The sequence below is a fragment of the Melanotaenia boesemani genome, chromosome 3 (assembly GCF_017639745.1).
Source record: "Melanotaenia boesemani isolate fMelBoe1 chromosome 3, fMelBoe1.pri, whole genome shotgun sequence".
NCBI lineage: Eukaryota > Metazoa > Chordata > Actinopteri > Atheriniformes > Melanotaeniidae > Melanotaenia > Melanotaenia boesemani.
The window spans coordinates 24,670,197-24,681,511 of NC_055684.1; the positions used below are offsets into that span (position 1 = coordinate 24,670,197).

General features: G+C 35.4%; 1 protein-coding gene across 2 annotated transcripts in view; it reads left to right on the plus strand.

Moving 5' to 3' along the window:
- Window positions 1-10,794, plus strand: part of slc6a11b (solute carrier family 6 member 11b) — a 35,169-nt gene extending 24,375 nt beyond the window's left edge. For both annotated transcript variants that reach the window (XM_041979816.1, XM_041979815.1), the window contains exons 10-15: window positions 918-1,030; window positions 1,979-2,116; window positions 4,565-4,667; window positions 5,158-5,258; window positions 7,976-8,146; window positions 9,946-10,794. In XM_041979816.1, the coding sequence (XP_041835750.1) occupies window positions 918-1,030; window positions 1,979-2,116; window positions 4,565-4,667; window positions 5,158-5,258; window positions 7,976-8,146; window positions 9,946-10,089 (770 nt within the window). In that variant the 3' untranslated portion in view covers window positions 10,090-10,794. The remainder of the gene's footprint in view (window positions 1-917; window positions 1,031-1,978; window positions 2,117-4,564; window positions 4,668-5,157; window positions 5,259-7,975; window positions 8,147-9,945) is intronic.
- The last annotated feature ends 521 nt before the right edge of the window (window positions 10,795-11,315 follow it).

Sequence of the window (11,315 nt, forward strand, 5' to 3'; positions counted from 1 at the left end):
AGCAAAATGTTGACTTTATTTACTGTTAGGTGTTGGGCAAGCTGAATTCAGAGACATTTCATGATATAGTTTAAAATAAGAGCTATTAGAAGCTTTGAATATGAATGAAAACAGTAAAGCTGAGGGATGGCAAATAAAATAGCTTCTGGAAATATGAAGAGATATTTAGCGTTTAGTGGGCACTAAAGAATAAGATGATGATTCATAATATTTTTTATTGCCATCGGTCATCATTTTTACAATGTGCATGAACAGTTGTTAATACAGTATAAGAAATAAAAGACATCACACATAAGTAGCCAAAATAAAAAAGCATTTGAAAGACAGCAGCAGTGTCTTTCCCTTCATTCTTTGCTATCTGTTACAGAGTGTTGTGCTGTAGTAGAAAGTTGTGGATATTGCTCATTACTTTGCTATTGTGTTCTGCAAGAAGTCTAGTAATAGTAAAAGGCAGGTCTGCAGTCTTTCTCATTCAAAGCTCCATATGATTGGAATCATCTGCCTGCATCTTTGTAGTCAATAACATCCTATGGCCACTTTAAAACCTTACTTAATACTTACCTTAAACAGTCTGTCGGTGTTTGTAACGCTGTTTTCCTTTCCGTATGTGTTAAGTTGCATTTGTGTAAATTGTAAGTGACCTAAACTTCTGTTTTTTGTGACATGAAAATAGGGGCTTGAGAAGAGGGTTGTGTAAGTGTGACTATTCAATGACTGTCCTGATAAAGTGTTAGACGTATTGTGTGTTGTCTTTGTATTATGTATGGTGTTGTATTGCATGCCTGTTGTATTATATGTGTAATATTGTTATGTCTGTGTTTTTTGTTTTAATGATCCTCCCTTGCAAACGAGATGCTCCATCTCAAGGGGCTTTTACATTAATAAAAACTGAAATTGAAATCTTTTTTGTCTCACAGGTCCTGGTCTTGCATTCATTGCATATCCCAAAGCTGTAACTATGATGCCTCTGTCTCCACTTTGGGCTTGTCTCTTCTTTATGATGCTGATCTTCCTCGGCTTGGACAGTCAGGTTAGTTACAGAGCTGGGAGGATGCTCCACACAGAGTTTCTATCAACTTTCACAGATTTTCAGACCGATAACTGAAATGATGTCAATAGGTATCACTACCTTCAAAATCCTGCCAACTAAACCACCAATCTTGCAACTGGATGATGAGCATTCTCATCAAACAATAACTGAAGAAATTAACAACAGCTTAACAAAGATCAATGAACAGGTCTCGTGCTTGCAAACATGGCTTGATGTGTGCACATCGCCAAATCATCACTGATAGTTAAAGGATTGTAACAAGCTTCCTTAATAAATGCACATTTTCCTAATTTATAAATTCTTGTTTCATTAGTTGAGTCATAAAATGTTATTTCTTAGTTCAGAGTTTTGATATAGACTTGAGGAGAATGTCAGCTGCCATTATTTCGGAATGACAGTAATGGGATTTAGTGAACCTTTACTATCACTATACAGCAAAATTTAAAGTTCCCCCTGATGACGGAATTTTTTATATACATCTTGGTCCAAATTGACAATGTGATCAAGTAATTGTTTTTCAAGTTACACATAACTGTGAATGCAACTGATTGTTTTTACAAGGAAAATAATGTATGGAAATTAATTCTTAGTCATATATTTGTGAAAAAAAAAAAAAAAAAAAAAAAAAATCAGGGTTTTATACTTTTTAGAAAGTCTGTGTGTACTGCAGATACATAATTTGTGTCATTAAATTTCCCTGATAAAGATCCCCTCAGATTTGAAGTACTTCTAAAAAATTATTTTATCATTTTAAAAAGAAAACAAGGCTCTACATTTGGGAAAAAAATTAGAATTTCTTAAAGTTGCATATATTTAGCATATTTTTTAATACTTGACACACCATACAGTGTTTGTGATGATTTATAATTTGATAAAAATACTTTTAAATGTATTCATTTGTTTATTTATGAATGTATTTTTGGTCAGTTTGTGTGTGTGGAGAGTTTAGTGACAGCTGTGGTGGACATGTACCCAGAGACCTTCAGAAGAGGCTACCGCAGGGAGCTGCTGATTCTTGGCATGTCTGTGGTCTCCTTCTTCATAGGACTCATCATGTGTATGGAGGTAAAAGTTATCACTACAAGTTTAGTTGTGTGCATTTCAAAAGATATAGTGTCTTTCTCCAGCCTGCATGTAAACTATCTAAATAAACATGATGAACAGTTTCTAGTTATAAAAATTATATTTGATACATTTTACTGCTACAACCCTCATATTTTATACCACTCTTGAATTTAAGCCTCATTACCATTTTTTGTGTTTTACATCAGAATTAATAATGAATAAATCTATATTTTTATCTAGGTACTATGCCAGTGTCATTATTGCCATCATCATCACCACGGTCTTTGTCGTCACCATGACGTTAATCATCCACTTCTTCTTCATTTTCATTGTTTTCATCATTACCACATCACTCTGAGATGAATCCAGACAGGTACATTGTATTAATCAGGCTTTGTAACTGACAACTGACTGACTAAAAATAAGTGGATGTTGTGATTTTGTGATGGATATTTTCACAACTCCAAGATGTCAGCTATTTGACATTTTGTTTCCAGTACTTAAAGTCTGTAGTCAAGGGCAACAGCAGCATCCCTGCTGGGCTTTTAGGACCTTTTACCCTTATTTTTCATTAGTAGAGGAGAACCAAGTTACTTACACTGTCAAGATTGTCTTCCATCAACTAAAAGCTTTTCATGCCACTATATGTGCTTCACTCCATCCACTCCCACTGTAAATGTACTGTATAGTTCTCTAGTGTCCATAATGGCTAGAATTTAACACAGTGCTGTAGTACTGTACACTCTCTGTGTTTTCTCTGTTATAAAGCTGCACTTGCCAGTGGCTGGATCTTTATTTTTATCAACCACTGCCTCTACTCTAGACATTTTACTCCCTTTAGCTGCCACACAGTCATCATGACTTAACAGTAACAAGCAACCTGGAAAATATTTTAACATAAGTCAACAGATTTCAGGGAGGGAAGATCAATACTTTGCTTGATTATAGATACAGAAGATATTTTGATGATGTTCAAAGTAGTTGCAATCTTTGATGTAGCCCTACTGTCGGATTCATGCAAGGTCTTATCTATCATGCTAGAGAAGCGAGACCCCATGTAAACGTATGGAAGAACCATTTAACATTATATTGGAACTCCAAAAGCTAACTTGAATTTGATGGCAGCAGCAGTTTTAAAAATGTTGGGACAGCACCCTGTTTACTACTGTGTAGCATCCTTAGTTCTTTCAACCGTAGTTTATAAACATCTGGGAACTGACTTTTTGGAATAGGAACATTGTCCAAATCTTGCCTGATATAGAATTTTGACTACTGAACAGTTCTGGGTTTTCTTTGTTGTGTTTTGCATTTCCATGATTTGCTAAATGTTTTCAGCTGGTGCCTGAAAGGCACAGTGAGCTGTGTTCACAGACAATTTCTGGAAGAGTCCCTGAGCCCATGCAGGGATCTTTTTCTATGACAGAATGATAGATTCTCTTATTCTGTTGATGATATTATATATTGGAGAGTATGAAATATTAAATTTCTTTGTAATTTAACATTGAATATACATTTTAGATGTAAGTTATTTGCAGACTGCTGGATTTGAGTCTTTCTTTATATCTGAGTGACTCTGCCTCCCTGAGGTGCCCTTTTTACACCTATTGCATTATTTTATAGACCTGTTGCCATTTAACTTCAGTCGGCGAAACATACTCCTACAGCTATTTATTGTTACATCTTACCTTTTTCAGCCTTTTTTTTTGGTTCCTTCCCAACCTTTTTAGATGTTCTGCTGCCATAAAAGTCTAAATCAGCTTATATTTTTCATGACATTTGATATCTATGCTCTATTGTGAATATCTCTTAGTGATACTGACAAATCAATGCTTTGTTTTTTCATTACATTTTACATGGCCTAACACATTATTTGAGAAGCCTTAGCGACAAGTAAATGTTTGCAGCAGCTGTTGGTTGTAGCTTCAATTAAAGTATTTCCCAAATAGTTAACCTATATCTTTAATGTTTCTACCTGGAAAACCTTTGATCAGCACTAATACAAGCAAGTGATGATAATATCACATTTTTGAACGATAGATCTAACAGACCTTAGATACTGCTGATGCTGGAAGTTAATCATGTAATGGATTATTTTAAAACAGGGGAAGTTAAAGTCCTGTTTAATTTTATGAATAAAAGGAAAGGAATAAAAAATAAAAATCACAGCAGAATGAATAGATACTCTATTAAAATTACTGTCAGTAGTGATAACTTAAATATCCTGTGGCAAAAGCTGTTTTTTTTTTTTATTGAAAAATAAAAAATAAAATACTCAATGTAAATCAATAATATGTTTTTTTTTCAGTGTTTTTGTTCACTATATTAGTCTTTGACATGAAACCCTTGGTATGCATTAGAAAGCTCACCTGATAAACTTCATATTTTCCTTCCAAATGATTCTCATACATTTGCTGTAACAGGGAACTGACACCTGTCTTATCCCATTAGGGAGGAATGTACGTCTTTCAACTGTTTGATGCGTATGCTGCCAGCGGGATGTGTTTGCTCTTTGTGGCCATATTTGAGTCCATATGTATCGGTTGGGTGTACGGTAAGATGCTAGTTTTACCTTGAAAATGTTAAAAATGAAACAGAACTCAGACTTGTCATTCTGTCAGTGTCTTTCGTCAGCTGATCGGCTGTCTACATTCAAACTCAGCAAACAGACAACTGTATTAGTTTTATGGAACTTGTGTATTGTTTTATCCTGCTTGCATCCTCTTTGCTGGAATAATATTTCTTTTCTGCCCTCTGCTGGAGAATGGCCACAAACACATGAGCCATTCATTTATCAATGTGCAAGGCATATGAAGGATACATGAATGTTGTTGTTGGCCTAATTAGCAGTTATGTCAACATATACAATTAGCTGGACTATTCTAGCATGAAACATTACAAAATGCCTTTTCACCCTTGATACTTGATTCTGTTCACATCCAGTCAGTAGCATTACTTAAACTGGCATAAATTGTCAACATACATCAATCATATCATTATTTTGATGATAGGTGCAACAACTTTTGACTCTCTTTCCCTTTCAGGTAGTGACAGATTCTACCTAAATATTGAGGATATGATTGGCTACAAACCCATCTTCTTCATCAAATGGTGTTGGATGATCCTAACCCCAGGCATCTGTGCTGTGAGTCCACAGTCAATACAGAAATATCAACAAACAACATTTAGAGTAACACAGCAGTAAGAGACAGATCCAGGCAGAAGATCTAGATTTGTTTACTGGACGGATTATTCAATATGGGTTTTGGGCTCAAACTGAGGGAAAATATTAGTTATGGCTCATTCTAAAGATAATATATTGTGTACGCTATATTGCAACTTGAATTATGTGCGGCGCAGCAACTCTATAATACCTATTAGTCTCTGAAGCAAAGTTTCTGTGATGTCGCCATGCTAGAAAACATAATGTCTGCATGTCCTTTAGCGAAAATCCAAGTCTTTGATTCACCAGATATGTGACTTCACTGACTGTGTCTTCAGTCACAGTTGCTGAAGTCACATGTCTTCAGTGACATGAAAAAAACAAAACAAACAAAAAAAAACTGATGCATTTTACATTTTCTTTTAGCTGATTGTGTTAACTTTAGGCAAGGCAGTTTATTTGTATAGCACATTTCATGTACAGGACAATTCAAAGTGCTTTACATAAAACAAAAGCATTACAGATATTTAGAAATAGTAAAAGGCATAAACACATAATCACAATAAAATAATAAATTACATTAAAATGAATAAAAGCAAGATAAGTTAAAAAAAGTTAACATGCAGATTTCATGCATAGGCGCATGAGAAAAGAAATGTTTTGAACCTGGATTTAAAAATGTCTACATTTGGTGAAAGTTTAATCTCCACTGGCAGTTTGTTCCACTTGTTTGCAGCATAACAGCTGAATGCTGCTTCTCCATGTTTAGTCTGGACTCTGGTCTGGACTAGTTGACCAGAGACTTTGGATCTAAGAGCGCTGCTAGGTTTATATTCTCTGAACATATCACAGATGTATTCTGGGCCTAAACCATTTTGGGATTTGTAAACAATCAGAAGGGTTTTAAAATCTATTCTGTGACTGACTGGAAGCCAGTGTAAAGATTTCAAAACTGGTGTGATGTGTTCAGATCTCTTAGTTCTGGTTAAAACTCTAGCAGCAGCGTTCTGGATGAGCTGCAGATGTTTAATGCTCTTTTTAGGAAGTCCTGTTAAAAGACCATTACAGTAATCCAGTCTACTGGAGATGAATGCATGGATGAGTTTCTCTTGGTCTTTCTGGGAGACTAAACTTTTAGTCTGTTTGTAAGAACATTATAGTGCTTTACACAAACAACTATGACTTTAATGGCTCATTGGAGTTAACATAAAGCAACAAACCCTTTAGATTTCATCAATAGTGTTGCTTAAAGGGATTATAAACAATCTTGGACAGTATAGTGCATTTATTCAGCAGCAGCAAATGAAAAAAAAAAAAAAAAAGAAGGTACTGCTTTCTAATTGACTAACGAGTTTCTCTATCACAGATAAAACAGGACAAAGTGGGCACAGACTGTGTCCCTCTCCGTCAGTTATAAGCATAGTAGGTACTTTATTAAGTAGAGGAAATGTTAGAAATCTACTTACTCGGAAAGAAAGGCTAGTGCGTTTTCATGCACACCCGTGCATGTTTGTTTTTATTTACACTTGGCTAGATCGATTCTGGACAACAGAAGGATTATGAGTAGGAAATACGAGCCACATAAGGGAGACAAGCTGTTTGCTGTTTGTAAGAACATTATACTGCTATACAGTCACACAATAAGCAGGTTTTTGCTGCTTTATGAATGTTCGAGATAACGTGAATTAGAACTGCTACAGTGCAAAGACAATGGACACCGATCAGCCACTGTCACATACTTTAATGCAATGTCATTAACTTCCCTCACAAAATATTAGTTAATACATTTTTACCCACAAATTGTTAAAGTGTAATTGGCAGCATTTACTCTTTTTAATCGGTGTGATCGTGGTAATCTTTTTAAAAAATATTTAATAATTAAATAAATATAAGAGCTTAACTAGAAGAACAATTTTTTCCCAGTAAAATGTAAAATTTAATTTTCCTGGTTCACCTTCTTTTCCGAATATGATCACTTCTGGCATCAAACAAACAAACAAATAAATAAATAAACAGTTAAATTACTGTATTTAGAGTTAAAAAAAAAAAAAAAAAGATTGTTTGTGATCCAATAAACAATTAGTGATTGATGCCACAATTCAAGATATAGTTCTGTTGTCAGTCCCAGTTATCAGTCCACCATGTCAAATGTTTTATCCTTTTCAACTTGAAACATATCTGGAAAATTAAACTCAGTCATCGCACTCGTTGCAGAAACTGCATTAAACTGATTAACAAAGCAAATTTATGTTTATGAATTAATACTTTAAAACTATGCATATTTACAGGGTAGCAGCTTGTTTTTTAAAATTTTGCTTGACCCTAAAACAAACCTGCTTTTCTGTCTGTTTTAGTTGAAACTTGAACCATATTTAACTAAATGAACTTTATTATATGACTTGACACTAATAACAAAAAATATTTGCGGTAACAGATAAGAGAAGAAGACGTGGATGTCTTTACAATGAAATTTATTTAGTGAGTTAACGGTAAACTTTTGAAGCTGCTTCCTGCTGGTTGTTACATAAAATACAGGTTTAAGGCACTTCTGTGTGTGTGGGTTTCATTTGTCAAACTGGGAGACTACATCCATAATTTTAAACTGAATTATTGAGAAAACATATGATGTCAGTTATATTCATCAAAAACTAATCACATAAAAATGATATGTGCAAAATAAATTTGTCTCTTTGTTTCAGGGAATTTTCCTGTTCTTCTTGATTAAATACAAACCTCTGAAATACAACAACGTGTACACCTACCCTGACTGGGGCTATGGTATCGGCTGGTTCATGGCCATGTCCTCGATGGTGTGTATCCCACTGGGGATTATCTGGATGATCTGGAAGACTCCAGGCACCTTTTCTGAGGTAAAACCACACAAGACAAATACTGTCATAATTAGATTTTCAGAATTATCCATAAACATTGACAAAACAAAGGAATTATTACTTACTCTGTGTTAGGACGCTTTTCCACAAGTGGCCTTAGACACTGTATTTGTATTGAAGTAATGATAATACCTGTAATAATAATAATGATTTCACATGTTTTGGTACTCTAACGGTTAAATTGTTAGTGCCTAATAAACAATCTTTTTGGCTTCCTGCATTTCCCTTCCCCTTTTCCCAAACCTTAGTCAGTCTTTTGTGAAGTAACAATTGTTGCCTGCCTCATGGCTTCTTCCCTGTTTGCGACCAGTTTGCACTCTACCTCAGTATTTACCAAATTTAGGTTTGAAGTCTTGATAGCAAAGAAATAGCTTTTCTGTGAACGTGATCCATTCGTGCTCCTCTTTTCTTGTTTAAAACATAATTGGAAAGTGCCAGACATGGTATTAACTGCTGTGCAAGGGGCAGCTCTTTTGGTGGTGGACAAATCCCTTGGAGATTTTCCTGTGATACTTTGCATTGAATAAGTCTGAAGATAAAGCAGTTGCAAAGTCTCCATGTGAAATTTTCAGAGAATTTGTGATGCAGATGTTTGATCTCCTGCTATTGCTTGAAGGACGATCAAATAATCAAAATTACTTTTCCTATATGAGATGATCAGTAGAGGTCTCAGAGGTTCATCAGACCTAAAGTACAATGATAAAAAGAGGGATTAAATCAGCTAAGCGAGGTCATGTCTGCAATTAATTCAACACTGCTGGTTGTATTCCATTGTAGTTTCATTGATATAATTTTTAGAACAATGTGTTGTAAATGTTTTATATAGTTTTGTGGATACAGTACATTAAATTAATATTATGGTTAGTGTGAAATTTATCTCCCAATAGTGTCTCTGAATGCCTAAACAACCTTCTCAATGCTACTCTGATTACTCAGACATACTTGAAGTAACTCCACTTACGGTGACATTATTTGCTCCTTTTTAACAAGCTAACAGAGTTTAAATTAGGTCTTGATTAAATGTCTGTGACATGTTTGGGTCAAAATAACACACACACTGCAGAAGCTTCTTTTCCATTAAGTTGCAAGTCCATTCAAGCATACTATTTTAGGGGCATGGAGTGACCCATTCGACTTCATTCGACCCCTCTCTTCCTCAAAACCTGCCTATTTTGAAATCTGTACTAAATATATTTTGAAACATGTTACAGCTACCTACCTACCTACCTACCTACCTACCTACCTACCTACCTACCTACCTACCTATCTATCTATCTATCTATCTATCTATCTATCTATCTATCTATCTATCTACCTACCTACCTACCTACCTACCTACCTACCTACCTACCTACCTATCTATCTATCTATCTATCTATCTATCTATCTATCTATCTATCTATCTATCTATCTATCTATCTATCTATCTATCCATTCTCTACTGCATATTCAAGATCAGGTTGTGGAGGCAGTAGCCTAAACAGGGACTTCCCTTTCTTAAAACTTTGTTACATGTCATGGTAAGTCAAATTGTCCAAATCCTTAACCAAAAAAAGCCACCACAGACCAAATGGATAGCAGCAGAGCTATTCTAAAGGATCACAAAAGAAATAAAGGACCTAACGATCAGACAGGTTACTGATGCATCATCATTTAAAATCAAAGTTAGGTAAAGACACAAATGGAAACTGCATCAGTTAGTAAAGTAGCTGAATCCATAAATATTAGCCATCAGAGAAGGAGCAGTTACACAATCTTCTTCTCTTTGCTGTCTGCAGAGAATAAAGAAGTTGACCACTCCCAGCCGGGACCTGAAAATGAGAGGGAAAAATGCTGCACTGAGTCCATATGCTGCCAATGACGCAAAACTTAAAGTCGATGGCAAAATATCCACCATTTCAGAGAAGGAGACGCATTTCTAACTGACGGCCTGACTGAATGACCAAGCTGCTTGTTGTCTTGAAAGAATCCAACAAATGGAAACCACAACAACATTATCAGCCACTACACTGAAGAGGAAAAAATTCCCTTCATGCTATTTTTGTTTTGTAAAAAGAAAAAAAAGGGGGGGAAGGGGGAAATCACATGATTGACTAGTTTGCTTTTGTTTTGCACAAACTTTAAATAACACATTTGTTGTTTTCAATTAACATTGTAACTAAGCAGCTTATTTCATCTTTTATAACCATTAATATTTGAAGATGTGTTTGATGACATGCAGTAAATGGTAAAACTTGTCCTGGTGATGGTCACACTGTCTGTGCCTATAAAACAAGGTACTTTAAAAACAATACCAGCGTGTTGTGTTGTGCAAGGCTTACACTGTACATTTATTGGCAAAATGCTGTGCCTCTGTTTTAGGTAAGACAATATATTTTGGCTTACCTTTGGCTACCCCACTCACCCCCATCCCACCAAAAAGACGTGCAGCTTGGGGGCCATTCTACATAGTTCTGTTTGCTAAGGAAGGATGCTGCAGAATGTCTTATACCGAGGTGATAGGATGGCTCTGAATACCCCTGCTAGTAAAATCTTAGAGAATTTTACCACTGAAATCTCAGATACTATCTGAACCAGCTGTGACTGAGTGCTGTTGAACTTTTATACATCTCTTTAGGTCAGCATGACGAAAAGATATGCTTACTAGATTTAAATTAGCTCCGGTAGGATATAGATCGTCATATTCTTTAAAAAATTTGGGTCATTTTGGGGGTTTTGAGATTAATGTGGCCCCACCAATTCTTTACAGCTAAATTGAAAATTTAATAATAGAAAGTTGGAGATTTAAACAATGTAAAAGTTAACCCCCCACACACTTAAAGAAATATTTCATTTTGCAGTTTGTAGCTACACATCTTCCCACAGCTACAAATAGATGTGTGTTGCTCACAGGCTGAGACTAAAACACACCTCTTTCTCCTCTAGCCGCTCTCCTTTAAGTCATGGATATGTCATTTCACAGTAATTATGCTGAGCCTAACGCAGGCTGACAGACGTGCCTCCAACCCTGCATTTTTTATTTCCTGCTCCGCCTGTAGAGGAGAAGATGGACGCACATCAGATGAGCATTTCAAACCTCATCTGTCTTCTTATCCTCATTCTTTTCATTCTTTTCCTTCATCTGTTACTCCTTTTTTCTCACTGTCCT